The 16,193-nt window shown below is 37.1% G+C and overlaps 1 protein-coding gene across 3 annotated transcripts in view; it reads right to left on the minus strand.

The window, feature by feature from the left end:
• The window catches only part of tln2a (talin 2a), a 252,396-nt gene that overhangs the window by 10,482 nt on the left and 225,721 nt on the right, over positions 1 to 16,193 (minus strand). For all 3 annotated transcript variants that reach the window (XM_062025041.1, XM_062025029.1, XM_062025035.1), the window contains exons 46-54: positions 15,998 to 16,144; positions 12,634 to 12,800; positions 9,801 to 9,984; positions 9,554 to 9,679; positions 8,650 to 8,766; positions 6,288 to 6,473; positions 6,090 to 6,197; positions 5,875 to 5,980; positions 3,989 to 4,113 (exon numbers count right to left, since the gene is read on the minus strand). In XM_062025041.1, coding sequence (XP_061881025.1) covers positions 3,989 to 4,113; positions 5,875 to 5,980; positions 6,090 to 6,197; positions 6,288 to 6,473; positions 8,650 to 8,766; positions 9,554 to 9,679; positions 9,801 to 9,984; positions 12,634 to 12,800; positions 15,998 to 16,144 — 1,266 coding nt within the window. The remainder of the gene's footprint in view (positions 1 to 3,988; positions 4,114 to 5,874; positions 5,981 to 6,089; positions 6,198 to 6,287; positions 6,474 to 8,649; positions 8,767 to 9,553; positions 9,680 to 9,800; positions 9,985 to 12,633; positions 12,801 to 15,997; positions 16,145 to 16,193) is intronic.

The raw sequence follows: 16,193 nt of genomic DNA on the forward strand, positions 1-16,193 counted from the left end.
AATGAGCCAAGGATGTCGTTGTGGCTTGTGCAGCCCTTTGAGACATTTGGGATTAAGGGCTGTATAAGTAAACTTTGATTGATTTTTTTAAAATCCACACATTCAGGACATATAACCCCTGTCCAGTTTGATAACATGTTTTTATTTCTATTTTACTTCATTTTTCCCCCCAACATATTTATTGTTTTGTACAAACACCAAAAATGTGGATCCAGGATTTTTATTTTTTAATTCATTCATGTATTCCTGTTAGTGTCAGGGTGAAGATGCTAATGCTGAATTGTTTCTTCTTGAACATTAAATTTAACATAATTTTCTAAATTAATTCATTGAAAATATTTTATCATAACAGTTAACATGTTTGTTTGTTTGTTTTACTTATTATAATATGCGGTTAGAATCGGATATTTAAAATCACTAAAGTTATATAGTAAAAAAAAAAGAAGAAGAAAACATTAAAAAAAAATTTTTTTTATAATATATTAATGATATTTCAATATATTTTCTTTAAAATTAAACAAACATCTAATATATTTCTGCTATATATTATGATATTTATATGTATTGTACCATCTTAGTATTACATTTGGGATCTGTCATTTTGGATATTTTCTTTAAGATATAAATGACAAAACTAATTAACATGCAGTAGTTGTGTATATATGAAAGTGTACAATTAGGTACGTAATCAAGCTCTTTCGGCCTTTTATGGAAGTCTGTTCTCAGAGCAAAGCAATGCTACAGAAACAGAATTGTGCAGTGATGAGGTGCATGTGCTACTTATCCAATCGTGCTGATTCTGAAGTGTGCAGTTTAAAAACACGTGGTCTTTCTCGCTCTCGGACACACTCGCACACACACGTACACAGCACAAGTCTGTAGACAGAGCGGGACACTGTAGGAATATGTTTGATATATAGTTGGGACTGAATAACAACCTAATATATCAAACATATCAGACAGAGCCCTGCAGAGGAGGCCTCCTGAGGCGGGGGCAGAAAGGCAGGGACACAAGGAGGCAGTGGCAGGGTAGTAGGGGGATGGAGGTGGGTACTTTGGTCGGGGATTTATAAGGAGCCGAAGCACATAGGAATACACTGCAGCAGGATTAAACTAGATCTACCACAGATGGAAGGATGAGAGGAGGAGGAGGGTGAAAACATGGCAGCAGGGAACATGGCCAAATAGGGGGCGGTTTAAAGCCCTTTGAGAGATATTAAATACATGTTCATAGACAAGCATTACTAATTATTTGGGTAAAAAAGGGGACCGTGGGAGGGGAGAATATTGTAGACTGGAGGGAGTTTTGTTGGTAATTATTGAACGGAGAGGAGACAACACAAGAGACACAACATCCACATTGTTGTTAATGCTACAATAAAATAGTCTTTTTTTTTTTACGATTATATACCATTGAAAAAAAAATTTCGTTGCCACTTTTTTTGTGGTATTTTCATATTTGTCTACATCAGGGGTCTCAGACACGCGGCCCGCAGGCCAATTGCGGCCCGTGAGACGTTATTTTGCGGCCCGCACCTTAATATGGAAATTTAATGTTAGTGCGGCCCGCGAGTTTTATATGAATGGCGCTTGACAGCGTCATACTTGCCAACCCTCCGGATTTTTCCGGGAGACTCACGAATTTTAGGGCAACCATTCTCTCTAATGTCTGCCGATTTTCACCCAAACAACAATATTAAGGGCGTGCCATGATGGCACTGCCTTTAGCGCCCTCTACAACCTGTACAAACAGCGTGCCAGCCCAGTCACCTGTTGTATTTGGCTTCTGTACACACACATAAGTGACTGCAAGGCATACTTGATCAACCGCCATACAGGTCACACTGAGGGTAGCCGTAAAAACAAGTTTAACACTGTTACAAATATTAAAGTTAAAGTACCAATGATTGTCACACACACACTATGTGTGGTGAAATTTGTCCTCTGCATTTGACCCATCCCCATGTTCACCCCCTGGGAGATGAGGGGAGCAGTGGGCAGCAGCGGTGGTCGCGCCCGGGAATCATTTTTGGTGATTATATGCGCCACACTGTGAACCCACACCAAACAAGAATGACAAACACATTTCCGGAGAACATCCGCACTGTAACAACATGAACACAACAGAACAAATACCCAGAATCCCATGCAGCCCTAACTCTTCCAGGCTACAATATACACCCCCGCTACCACCAAACCCCGCCCCCCAAACTCTGCCCCCCACACATCAACCCACCTACGTGCGTCGGTTGAAGTGGGCGGGGTTGGGGGGGCTGCGGGGTCTGGTGGTAGGGGGTGTGTATATTGTAGCCTGGAAGAGTTAGGGCTTCAAGGTGTTCTGGGTATTTTTTTCTGTTGTGTTTATGTTGTGTTATGGTGCGGATGTTCTCCCGAAATGTGTTTGTCATTCTTGTTTGGTGTGGGTTCACAGTGTGGCGCATATTTGTAACAGTGTTAAAGTTGTCTATACGGCTACCCTCAGTGTGACCTGTATGGCTGTTGATCAAGTATGTCTTGCAGTCACTTTTGTGTGTCTGCAGAAGCCTCATACAACATGTGACTGGGCCGGCACGCTGTTTGTATGGTGAAAAAGCGGACGCGACGACAGGTTGTAGAGGACGTTAAAGGCAGTGCTATCACGGCACGCCCTTAATATTGTTGTCCGGGTGAAAATCGGGACAAATTCGGGAGAATGGTTGACCCGGGAGATTGTCGGGGTCGGGAGGGGCACTTAAATTCGAGAGTCTCCCGTAATAATCGGGAGGGTTGGCAAGTACGTTGCTAGGGCGGGATAACCATTCAAAGAAGGTGAATTCATTAAAAAGTGCATGTAAGATTTTTTTAAGAAATCTTTTCTTGCGGCCCAGCCTCACCCAGTTTCTGCATCCAGTGGCCCCCAGGTAAATTGAGTTTGAGACCCCTGGTCTACATAGACCATTTTATTGCTTTACCCATTGAAATGCTTGATATTGTAAATTGTGATCCTAGACAAATATGGGTCCATAGTACCAACTTGCGACTTACTTTTTCCAAACATTTATTAGAATTTATACTGTTTTTTTCTACCCTTTATGTATGTTGTGGACTTTTAGTTTTAATTATATTAACATTGCTCTATATTTACAGACATAATATTAATATGACATAATATAAATACATGATACATAATATTGATATATTAATTGTGTTAGATATTTTGCACAATTATTATTTTTATGTATTTATTTATTTAAAAAAAATCATTAGCTTCAACCAAATTTAGAAGTTCGAATAGAAGTAGAAAAACAATGTATGTGATCCTACTTCTTAATATCTCTTTTATTATTATTATTATGTTTAGGGGTGTACCGATACAACCTTTTCACCTCAGATACAATAATAATATTAGAGCCTGGACTATTGGCTGAAACCAATAGTGATTAGATACGATATCTGCACGAATCATAGTACATACTTCTATTATTCTGTAGTGTGAAATGTTAGGAAAGGTTTGATCAAGTGAAATGAGTCTAACAGAGAACAATGGTCGGTATGAAAAACTATTATTTACTATTTATTATTACTGTCTGGAATGGACTTATGCCGTCTTAAATTGAAATGCAGTGGTATTTTTAAAAAAATTTTTTGCAACACCTAGTGGCCACAATAAGTTAAGCTCATGACACAGTAAGTTGAATGATGCGGAAACGTTTGTTACTGGATACTTTCTAACACGCTTCAGCCTTGGAGACTATACTGTATATGCAACTATAATTATTTGATACTTTTTTATATTGACAAATGTGATGCTTAGACTAAAATATTGTTCAAATAAAGACACTTATCACCTATGTCTAGCTTGTGTGCTATTATGTGCTTAGCTGTTGTGTAGCTGCTAGCTCCTAGTAGCCTATAGCCTACCACATTTACTTTTTGTAAATGACTTGACTAAATACAAGAAAAGACCATCCTGGTGTGCTTATTGGAGGACTATTAGCTAGTGTCTCACCTTAGGCTTGGCTCGAGGTTTGAGCTGCTCCAGCTTCTTAGCAGCCGCCTCGATGGACGCCGCCGCCCCTAACAGCTCCGTCTCTGCGATCACAGTGGGGTCCTCTGGGTCCACCCACTCAGAACCTGCAGAAAAGGGTGTCATAAAACTGTACATTTAGGGAAGGTTGCGGTATGGCTTAATCATCATGCCTCACTCAACATCCGTTGATTCATGCATGCCTAAGCAACACGCGCGATGTGATGATGTGGGCGCCCAAAACAAAGAGGAATGGACGGCGAGCCGACTCGAGATGGGATGAAATGAATTGATGTTATGAGAAAGTGTGGCACATCTCACAGTCGGTGATATCAGTCCCAGTACAGAAATTGAACAACGCAAACTTACCTCCATCTGTGGCGAAAAAGAGGAGGACATAGGAGTGTTAGCAAAAGCTTGTCTCGGGGGAAACAAGCAGTGTGACAGAAGAGTGAGAGAAGTGTTACTATCTTTAAACATGGTACTGTTGATGTCGTTCATTAGTGCCACTTTGATAGGAAAATAAGCTACATTTTAGTGCACAGCTAAAAAAAAATGGGTCAGGAGTCTTATTCAAATAACAAAGAAATAAGGCTACTTTGGTGTTTGAATGTTGATGTTCTTAATGAGTTGTATCTTAGTATTAGATTCATCAAATAATACAAAAAAGTTATTTTGTTCAAGCTGCTGCCCTAAAATCCTGTAGCACACAACAGGATTTTTGACAAGTGCTCATCGCCAATGCAAGCTTTTTTCTTTATTTTGGATTATTCTTGCTGGGGCTGCAACAGTTAATGGATTAGATAAAAGCTTTAATTTCTATTCTGCTGCTTCGATTAGTCGTTTGAGTGTGACTACTACAAATGTATATAATTTGGACTGTATAGAGATTTTGCAACTTTAAATATTTTTTATTCACACAAGTTAAAAGTGCAATTTCAATGTTGTTGATGTGCATTTATTTGGAAAAAAAAGCAGAAAAATAGTTGTATATTTTAACTATTTTCCTAAAGTACGCATTGAAGCGATAATTTGTTTTATCCAATTATTCGGTTAAACAAACAAATTGATAGATTACTCGATTACTAAAATAATCGATAACTGCAGACCCAATTCTTGCACATTCTCATAATTCTACAGTATTGTTTTTATGATAAAACAAATCTATATTGTATGACTTTAAAAAATAAATCGATATGAATGATACATTTGAACTCATATTCTTTTATTTATTTGTAAGATCGTTGTCACATGTAACTGTGTGCACATACACTTCTTACTTGATGTAAAATATGTATGTTTCATAGAGTCTACATTATTAAAATTAATCGATGAAAAAAATAACATTTATACAAAATGTACAAACAAAACCTACTAAACTTAAAAAAAAAATGGATCCTGTAAAGCTATTGATATAAATCTGGGTTAATCCAACTATAAGACGACCCTGAATATAAAACAAGACATGTTTTCGTAAAAATCGCTTTTTTTTGCTACAAAAAGGATAAAATTATGATTTATCACCATCTTTTTAAAATTAGCATCATAGCTCATTTTCTGTTGTCTGCTAACTTACTAAATAAACACCTGTAAGACACTTTTTATTCAGCGTGTGTGTGTGTGTGACAGGAAGAAAAGCTCTGACTCGCTTGGAAAGAGAAGTAATTTGGTGCTATTTGTTTGTTTTATTATGTATAAATAAAACTCTACCCCGAACGTAGGACAAATTGTCTTTTTTTCTTTTTTTAATTGGGGAAAAATACTGTCTTATATTTGGGCCAAATTTGTACTGCTGATTGGTTAACATTTTAAGGGTAAATATTGTTGTCTATGACGGACTATATTCTGTATTCTGCATGTGGTCCTACCTTTCATGGCCTCCGCAGACTGGATGAGTTCGGTGACGGCTCCGGCCACTCGTTTCGAACACGCTGCCAGCTGCTGCTTTTGCTCAGGTGTGGGCCGCTGCAACACCTGGGAAAAAATTAGGCAGCACACTTTAGTATACAAACTGTGAGGGCGGAAAAAGAAAATTACTAGCAAACTAGCTTAAAAGGTTGTTCCTGCTGAGAGGATAACCCACCAGAAGTACTTGTTCCAGCAGATCAATGTACCCAACAGTGCACTCTGATCCAAACCTCAGGGCCCTGTTCTTCACCTCCTCGTTGACATCAGGGTGGTAAGCCGCTTGCTGCATAACAATGTAGTCAACACTGTAAGGCTGGCACTTGGAAGTTCACCACAACATTACAGACTACTGAAGAAAACTAAAGAAAAGAACCTTGCAGCTGGCGAGCATGTCCGAAATGGCCTTGCGACTCAGGTTGGCCGTGTGGATGATGTCCTCCTGTCGGGCAGAGTTCCCAGCAGCCACTGCTTTAGCCGTCGCCATGGTGATGCCTTTGGTTATGCGGATGAATTCTTCAGGTGTAGTTGTTTTGATAGGGGGGTCCCTGGAGTGGAATAACTGAGGGAGAGAAACATAAGGTAAATGTAATTTGACATACTGTGTACAGATGTTGTAAATTGTTTTAGAAGACAATCTAATCAGCAAGTTAATAATATTAGTTGATATTTTTGGGTGATATATTAACAATTTTCAAGTATTGTTAATCATTTTAAGCACTAAACTGTAAATCCTTAGATCTATGAGCTGAGATATCATTGTTTTTTTAGGCTAAGCTATGATAGACTAACATGGTAATTGGGATTCGTTACATATTGTATATAATATATAAAAATATAATATAATATAATAATATGTCAGTATATATTATATACTGTATATATAATATGTAAATATTACATATTGCTACTATGGTACATTTTTAGTCTACTTAATACCTGCCTTATCCTTACCATCCTTTGAAACTGAGCTACTGTGTGGAACAATTTCCCTTGTGGATCAATAAAGTTTGTCTAAGTCTAAACTTCACTATGGGACGATATGCCACACTATGCTAAACAAAGCTATGCTAAAATACAATAAAATAAGCTAAGCTTAGGTAAAGTAAACAAAGCTAGTATGCTGTGCTAAGCTATGTTAATATGAATTAATTGAAACAAAGAAAAACTACGATAAGATACATTAAGCTATGCTACACTAAAGTCAGCTCAAGTCAATTAAGATATGCCAATGCTATGCAGAATTAAGCTCAACTATGCTAAACTCAGCAATGCTAAACTAATCTCAACTATGCTAAACTCAGCTATACTACGCTAAACTAAGTGTAACTATGCTAAGCAAAACTAAGCTCAACTATACTAAGCAAAATCAAAGCTCTTCTATGCTAAACTAACCGAGCAATACTAAACTCAACTATGCTAAAATAAACTAAACCTAACTATAGTAAGCAGAACTGAGCTCATTGATGCTAAACTAAGCTATGCTAAACTAAGCTTAACAATGCTGAACTAAATTAAACTTAACTATGCTAAAATAAATCAACTAAGGTCAACTAAATTGAATGATGCTATGCTAAACAAAACAAGGTCAATTCGGCTATGCAAAGATAAAATAATATAATTTAACATAAAATAGGCTACACTGAGCTATGCTACAATAAACTCAACTAATCTAAGTAACGCCAACTGTGCACAAACTGCTGCCATTGGTCAATTAATCTGTGATAAAATGTTTTTACTTTTTGTAACAGTGAAGTTGCAGCATAGACTAACGAGCGATGGCATAAGACAGGGGTGCTCACACTTTTTCTGCAGGCGAGCTACTTTTCAATTGATCAAGTCGCGGGGATCTACCTCATTCATGCTGTATATATAATTTATATTTACTTATTTATGAAATACATGTTTTTGTTAACAAGTTAAAGGTGTTTAATGATAACACAATAATGTTTAATACATATAGTTAATATTGTTAACAAGTTAAAGGTGTTTAAAGATAATACAAGCATGTTTAACACATATAGTTAATATTGTTAACAAGTTAAAGATGTTCAAAGATAATACAAGCATGTTTAACACATATAGATTCCTTTCTTTCATGAAGACAAGAATATAAGTTGGTGTATTACCTGATTGTGATGACTTGCATTGATAGGAATCAGACAGTGGTGCTGATAACATCCGCATTTTCAAATGGAGGAGAAAAAAAGTCCTCCTTTCTGTCCAATACCACATGAAAGTGGTTGGTTTTTGGCATCTTATTTGTCCAGCTTCCGTACTCCTTTGTATACACTATACAAGAAATACATTGGCGGCAAACTCCGTAGCTTGCTAGCTTGTGCACGCCAGCTTTCTGAGACTCTTATTTTGTTAGCGCAGGTAGGATGAAGCGGAGCTTTTATTGTGCAACTGTGCAGTCGGTCTTTGGAGTTTTGACGACAGGTCAGAGAGTCTGTTGAAATAAAAAGTGTTTCTCGCCTTCCTATCGGTAATTTTTTCTTAATAATGAGCTGGCAGCAGCCAGCGTCATCTCAGAAGACCCTCGGGTGCCGTGAATGTCAATCAAGTGACGAAAGTGACGTCATAGTGAAGATTTATGATCGCTCATTTTTAGGACTATTTTTTTAATGCCTGGCTGGCGATCGACTGACACACCCTCCGCGATCGACGTAATGAGCACCCCTGGCATAAGAGCTACATGGATGGATGACACGAGAGAATCATCCAGGTATCCTCACCGCCATTTCCTGTTTGATGCACTCAATGGTGGCCTCCAGTGCTCTGGTGCCTCGTGTGGCCTCGTCCTCCACAGCCTTGACTGTCTTTAGCAGGGACGTCACGTTGGTCACCATCACCTGTGAGAGAAATGATCAGAAAATTATAAACAAATATATTAAACTACTACTCATAATGGATGTAATTATATATGATATACAGTACAGGCCAAAAAGTGGACACACCTTCCCGTTCAATGCATGTTCTTTATTTTCAAGACTATTTACATTGTAGATTGTCACTGAAGGCATCAAAACTATGAAGGAACACATGTGGAGTTAAGTACTTAACAAAAAAAGGTGAAATAACTGAAAACATGTTTTATATTCTGGTTTCTTCAAAATAGCCACCATTTGCTCTGATTACTGTTTTGCACACTCTTGGCATTCTCTCGAAGAGCTTCAAGAGGTAGTCACCTGAAATGGGTTTCACTTCACAGGTGTCATAGTTTTGATGCCTTCAGTGACAATCTACAATGTAAATAGTCATGAAAATAAAGAAAACATTTTAAAATGAGAAGGTGCGTCCAAACTTTTAACATGTACTGTATATCCTGTAATAATATATCCATCCATTTTCTACCGCTTGTCCCTTTTACTGAATATGTATCATGTGATTATGTCGTGCCTTTACGCTATAAAGGTGGCTAAACAGACACTGCTATAAGAGACTTAAACATGCATAAAAGGCAGATTTTGTTCAAGAATCCATGGTCCACTTGGCTGCTGCATAACAATATGTAAATGTATAATACATGATTATTATTATATTTTCTGGCTGTCATTTGATGTGCAGGTGTACCAAATGGAGTATGCGTATGAGCCCAGCATATTAATTCATGTGTTCCAGGCGTTATGGTTCGCTCACCTTGGCGGCGCTCTTCAGCTGGTACATGGACGGGTCGTCTGCCGCTTTGCCGGCGGCACACTTGGTGGCGCTGATGAGCTCCGCCAGCGCCTTGGCGACGTCTTTGACGGCATTTATCAGAACCACCTACAGCACAGACCAGGCAGGGTTATGAGATTATGAGGGACAATGGGACATTTAGGAAGTAGTGGTTGAATATTACTGCATATGGAAAAGAGTATCCTAAAGTTCTGTTGAACTGACCAACCTGAGTCTCTGGATCGTCTGAGCCGATGCTGGCGGCTCCCAGTTTGACCACATCAGTGAGGTGGGTGATGGTTTTGGCAGAAGACTGGGCCGCTTGAGCCAATCTGTCCTGGCCGCAGGCGGCACCAGACACCAACATCTTCGTGTCCTCCACCAAAGCTTTGGCCGTCTTTAAAATGTTCTCTCTAAAACAAAAGCGTCATGGTCAAGGAACAGAATGCAAAAGAGGGAAACAATAATACTGTATTATGACTAATGAAAACAAAACAAAAATAATAATACAAATGTACATTTATTTAGTAGTATTAATTTCATTATTGTAAGCTCTCACAATTATTGTTATAATAATGAGAATTACAACAGATGCAAAAAAAACACATAAAAAGCTACAGCATAAATAACATAAAAAAGGCATAACATTCGGTACAGTACAGGCCAAAAGTTGGGACACACCTTCTCATTTCAATGTGTTTTCTTTATTTTTATGACTATTTACATTGTAGATTGTCACTGAAGGCATCAAAACTATGACACCAGTGAAGTGAAAACCCTTCCAGGTGACTACCTCTTCAAACTCATCGAGAGAATGCAAAGGGTGTGCAAAACAGTAATCAGAGCAAAGGGTGGCTATTTTGAAGAAACTAGAATATAAAACATGTTTTCAGTTATTTCACCTTTTTTTGTTAAGTACATAACTCCACATGTGTTCATTCGTAGTTTTAATGCCTTCAGTGACAATCTACAATGTAAATAGTCTTGAAAATAATGAAAATGAGAAGATGTGTCCAAACTTTTGGCCTGTACTGTATACAGCCATGAAGTATTATGACAAATTTTAAAACTGCTAATAATAATTTTTGTATTTATAATATTAAACTTGTTCAGTATTTTTACAGCAACAATAATTACAACAGATGCAATAACAAACAAAAAACAGCATAACAGTGTAAATAACATCAAAATGGTGCAACATAAGTTATGCAACCAAGGAGTATTATTACTACTATTACCACTACTAGTAATAATAATAATAATGGTATTGTTCAATATTTAGATTTATACCTTTAATATTATTACATTTAATAACATTCCCATATTGTGACCACAACAATAATAATAATAATAATAATAGCAGCAGCTGCAATAAAATTAAAACCTACACTATATAAATCAGGGGTCAAACATGCGGCCCACAAGATGAGTTTGCTCAGTGTAAAATTGAGGTGCATTTTTAAATTAAAGAAACTGCTGTTCTAAATGTGTCCACTGAATGTCGCAGTAGCAATTCTGATAGGCAAGCCAATTGTTTATACCGGGGAGAGCAAGTATACCAAGCAAGAGGTAATAAGAGGTATTATTACATTTCATTATAACATTTCAATATATGTTATGGTTATAATAATAATTACAAAAGCTGCAATAACAAAAACAACACTATAAATATTATAAAATTAGCGAAATATCAGGTATACAGTCATGGGAATATTATGACTACTATTACTACTACTACTAATAATAACAACAATAATATTTATTGTTAAATATTTAGAATTATACCTTTAATATTATTACATTTTTTATTATACCATTTGAATATATTTTATGGTTATGACAATCCTTACAAAAGCCGCAATAAAAAACAACAACAAAATAAATAATATTAAAATAGCGCCACATCAGGTATACAGTCATGGAGTATTATGACTACTATTACTACTGATAGTAGTAATATTAATTGTATCTATATTGTTATATATTTAGAATTATATGTTTAATATTATTATATTTAATTATAACAAATGTAAATATGTTTTATATTTATGAAAAATAACTGCTGCAATAACAAAACCAAAATAAACTACAGTATATTAAAATGGGTACACAGTCATGCAGTACTATGACTTTTATTACCACTACTAGTTATAATAGTATTTCTATTGCTAAATGTATGTTTAGAATTAAACCTTTAATATCAGATTTATTTATAACATCATTCATTAGCTGCGATAAACAATTTATAAAAAATATATAAAACATTTTATGAATTATTTAATAGTAATAATACAATTGTTATTATGCATTTTGAATTTTTTTGTTACATTCAAGTCAAATTTATTTGACACTTTTTCGACTGCTTTACTTGTGGTCTGTTTCACATTCAAGTACCGGTACATGTGTCACCATTGAACTAATATATTTTCACAGTTTTTAACAGTGGTCCTCTGCCTTCCCACTTCCATGCTTCTGGATGGACGCAGGGAAATATTTCACTAAACAATTTCACATTCCGATATTGGATTATATTTTTGGCCGTGGCGACAATAGAGTTTTGTCTTGTTGCTGTCACCCCAAAAAAATAGTTTGAGAGAGAAATATTGAAAGAAGAGACGGGACGGCGTGGCGAAGTTGGTAGAGTGGCTGTGCCAGCAATCGAAGGGTTGCTGGTTACTGGGGTTCAATCCCCACCTTCTACCATCCTAGTCATGTCCGTTGTGTCCTTGGGCAAGACACTTCACCCTATGCCTCTGATGGCTGCTGGTTAGCGCCTTGCATGGCAGCTCCCGCCATCAGTGTGTGAATGTGTGTGTGAATGGGTAAATGTGGAAATACTGTCAAAGCGCTTTGAGTACCTTGAAGGTAGAAAAGCGCTATACAAGTATAACCCATTTATCATTATCATTACATTTCATCTTGCTTGCCCTGAGGGTAATTTGTAGTTTCTAACCGTGAAGACGCTGCCTCTTCCTTGTTTGCCTGTGCTAAGTCATCCAGTCACCTTCTGGTGAAACGTAACCACAGTCAATAAAACACATCCAAACATTTCCTGCCCCCACCTGTGGTCAGCGAAGGACTCGTCGTCCTCCGCGTTAAGAGTGCCGGCGGAGGCGAACATGATGGTGGTGTCCAGATCTGCGATGATGCCCGACACGGCGCTGGCTGCCGTGATGCAGGCCTGTGTGCCCTTGTTGCCAGCCTGCAGCGCCGACAGCACCAGAGACACCTGAGGACACGCAATGACAGCCTGTAATCAAGCTGCTCAGGGCGACAGGAAGCACATTTTCAAACTAGTGTCACACAACAAAAATAGGGTTTTCACAGTATTTGCGGCTTCCTTTGTTTGTGGGATCATGTATTGGAAAAAAAGTATGCAGCGACCATGATACCTTTTTTTTGGCTAAAAAACAAACAAACACAAAACTCCAAATAAATGCCTCCTTTCTTACCCGTCAATATGTGTATTTACCTTTTCTATGGCTAATACCATAATGTGTTGCCTTAGACCAGGGGTACCCACACCTTTTCAGCAGGCGAGCTATTTATCAAATGACCAAGTCAAGGTGATCTACCTCATATACTGTATATGTATATGTGTGTGTGTGTGTACAGTACAGGCCAAATGTTTGGACACACCATCTCCTCATTCAATGCGTTTCCTTTATTTTCATGACTATTTACATTGTAGATTGTCACTGAAGGCATCAAAACTATGAATGAACACATGTGGAGTTATGTACTTAACAAAAAACGGTGAAATAACTGAAAACATGTTTTATATTCTAGTTTCTTCAAAATAGCCACCTTTTGCTCTGATTACTGCTTTGCACACTCTTGGCATTCTGTCAATGAGGTTCAAGCACACCTGTGAAGTGAAAACCATTTCAGGTGACTACCTCTTGAAGCTCATCGAGAGAATGCCAAGAGTGTGCAAAAAATTAATCCGAGCAAAGGGTGGCTATTTTGAAGAAACCAGGATATAAAACATGTTTTCAGTTATTTCACCTTTTTTGTTAAGTACATAACTCCACATGTGTTCATTCATAGTTGTGATGCCTTCAGTGACAATCTACAATGTAAATAGTCAAGAAAATAAAGAAAACTCATTGAATGAGAAGGTGTGTCCAAACTTTTGGCCTGTACTGTATATGTGTATATATATATATATATATATATATATATATATATATATATATATATATATATATATATATATATATATATATATATATATGTATGTGTGGGAAAAAATCACAAGACTATTTCATCTCTACAGGCCTGTTTCATGAGGGTTTCCTCAATCATCAGGAGTATGCATAATGAAAAACTGTTGTGGGCCTGGCATCTGTAAAGCTAACAATAAGAGAAATAAAGACAAAAGCATGGTGTATTCTGATCTGATGAACATGTCAGTATTGATCAGTGAATGACAGAGGACATAATACAAGATGGAATAAATAGTGATGGGTCAAACGACAATGAAGCGTTATCAAACACAAGGTGTGACACTGTGTCCATTATTGCTTCAATGTGTGTGTCACTTTAAGAAAAAAAACATGTGACCAGGACTGCTGTGTCGTTTTGACTGTGATGTGCCAATATGTGCCAAATTGTGTTTATCAGGAGGCGCTTCTTTTGGCTCACGAGTGACAGCTGGTACTGAAAGAAGTCAGAGAAGTGTTTGACATCGGTAATTGTCGCCATCATCTATCTTAATGGAACAATTCAATTGTGGAATCATTTTGACTTTACAGAGCCAAATAAGGTACATGTTCTTCTTTTCCTGATTACTATTTGGCTCATTGACCAGAGTTGCACATTTCATATTCCTTTTAGAAATTAAACTACCGTATTTTCCGCACTATAAAGCGCACCTTCAATGAATGTTCTATTTTAAAACTTTGTTCATATATAAGGCGCACCGCACTATAAGGCAGCACCGCATTATAAGGCGCATAGAATAGACGCTACAGTAGAGGCTGGGGTTACGTTATGCATCCCGTAGTTGCGAGACCTGTTGTGGCTCAATATTGGTCCATATATAAGGCGCACCGGATTATAAGGCGCACTGTCAGCTTTTGAGAAAATTTTAGGTTTTTAGGTGCGCCTTATAGTGCGGATAATACGGTAATAAATATTTGCTCACTATTTTTATTGGAAGGTCAAATGTAGGGACTTTTTAAATCCAGCAGATGGTGCCATTATGAAACAGCAACATAGTGTCAGTGCAGTCTCAATTCAGCCAGTGAGTGTGCCACACACTCACTTAGGTGCCATTTACCCATCACTGTGTAATAGGCCCTGTGATGAGGTGGCGACTTGTCCAGGGTGTACCCCGCCTTCTGCCCGATTGTAGCTGAGATAGGCTCCAGCGCTCCCCGCGACCCCGAAGGGAATAAGCGGGAGAAAATGGATGGATGGATGTGTAATACAGAAACTGATTTCAAATTGATTTTAAACGTTTATTTAGTTGAAGAGTTCAATCCAAATAGGGACACTATTATATTCTATAGACTCTATAGACAAGGAGTGAAGTATTTCAAAAAATAATTTGGTCTCAGTCCGACTTAAACTGCTGAAATCAAATACATTTTGCATAATATTTGAATGTATTTAGACTTAATTTATTATTCTGATTCATTATCAGTGCTATCAGATAATATACGTATTGTAATAACATATTTCATTAAAAGATTAACCAGGAAAAAAAATATATATTCCTAATTTTGTACATGTTTTAAAAGCACAATTATTCAAAAGGGCCTCCCCTTAAATGCCTGGTATTCTCTGCAGTTGAGTAAATAAATGTGTCTTTAATATTCAATAAATTAAAACATACATTTAGCCTATAAAAATGGTTCTAACAAAAATAGGCCGTATCCTTTTGTAATAATAATATGAGTCTTACATCATATCATTTGTTTGCAAATGTTCATGGAGAGCATCACTGCAGACCTTCCCACATGTGGGCGCAAGTTATACAGTGACAGTCAATGTTGCTCAAAAATAGTCAATTTTAAAAGCGTCATTGCTTTTTTTTTTCAAGGATTTCCTACTAAATCTACTTTGAGCCACAGAAAATACAAAAAACGACGAACTAAAAAGCAGCAGTCCAATGTGATCTTATTGTAATGTTGATAGACTAAATCAACTATTAATTTCTGATAATAGAGCATATTAACAGTAAATATACTGTACCATTATTTACTTTTTTAAATTCGATCTCAATTCTGTACACTGCTGCTGGAATTTTAATTTTCCTGAGGGAACTCTCCTGAAGGAATCAATAAAGTACTATCTATCTATCTATCTATCTATCTATCTATCTATCTATCTATCTATCTATCTATCTATCTATCTATCTATCTATCTATCTATCTATCTATCTTTTGGTTTCCTTCTTGAACCACGTATGATTGGTACCTTCTCTGTGACGGCACGGGCGCAGTCGATAAGTTCTCTTTTGGTAAAGCTGTCAGAAGGAGTAATCTGCAGCGCTCCGGCCTTCTGGACCAAGAAGATGCATCCGTGGCCCAGCTCCTGCACTCTGGTCTTAATCTGGAAACCAATCTGGAGAAAACCCAAGCACACTTAAATTCATGCCATACTTGTTGTAGTT

This window comes from Entelurus aequoreus, linkage group LG02, assembly GCF_033978785.1.
Source record: "Entelurus aequoreus isolate RoL-2023_Sb linkage group LG02, RoL_Eaeq_v1.1, whole genome shotgun sequence".
NCBI lineage: Eukaryota > Metazoa > Chordata > Actinopteri > Syngnathiformes > Syngnathidae > Entelurus > Entelurus aequoreus.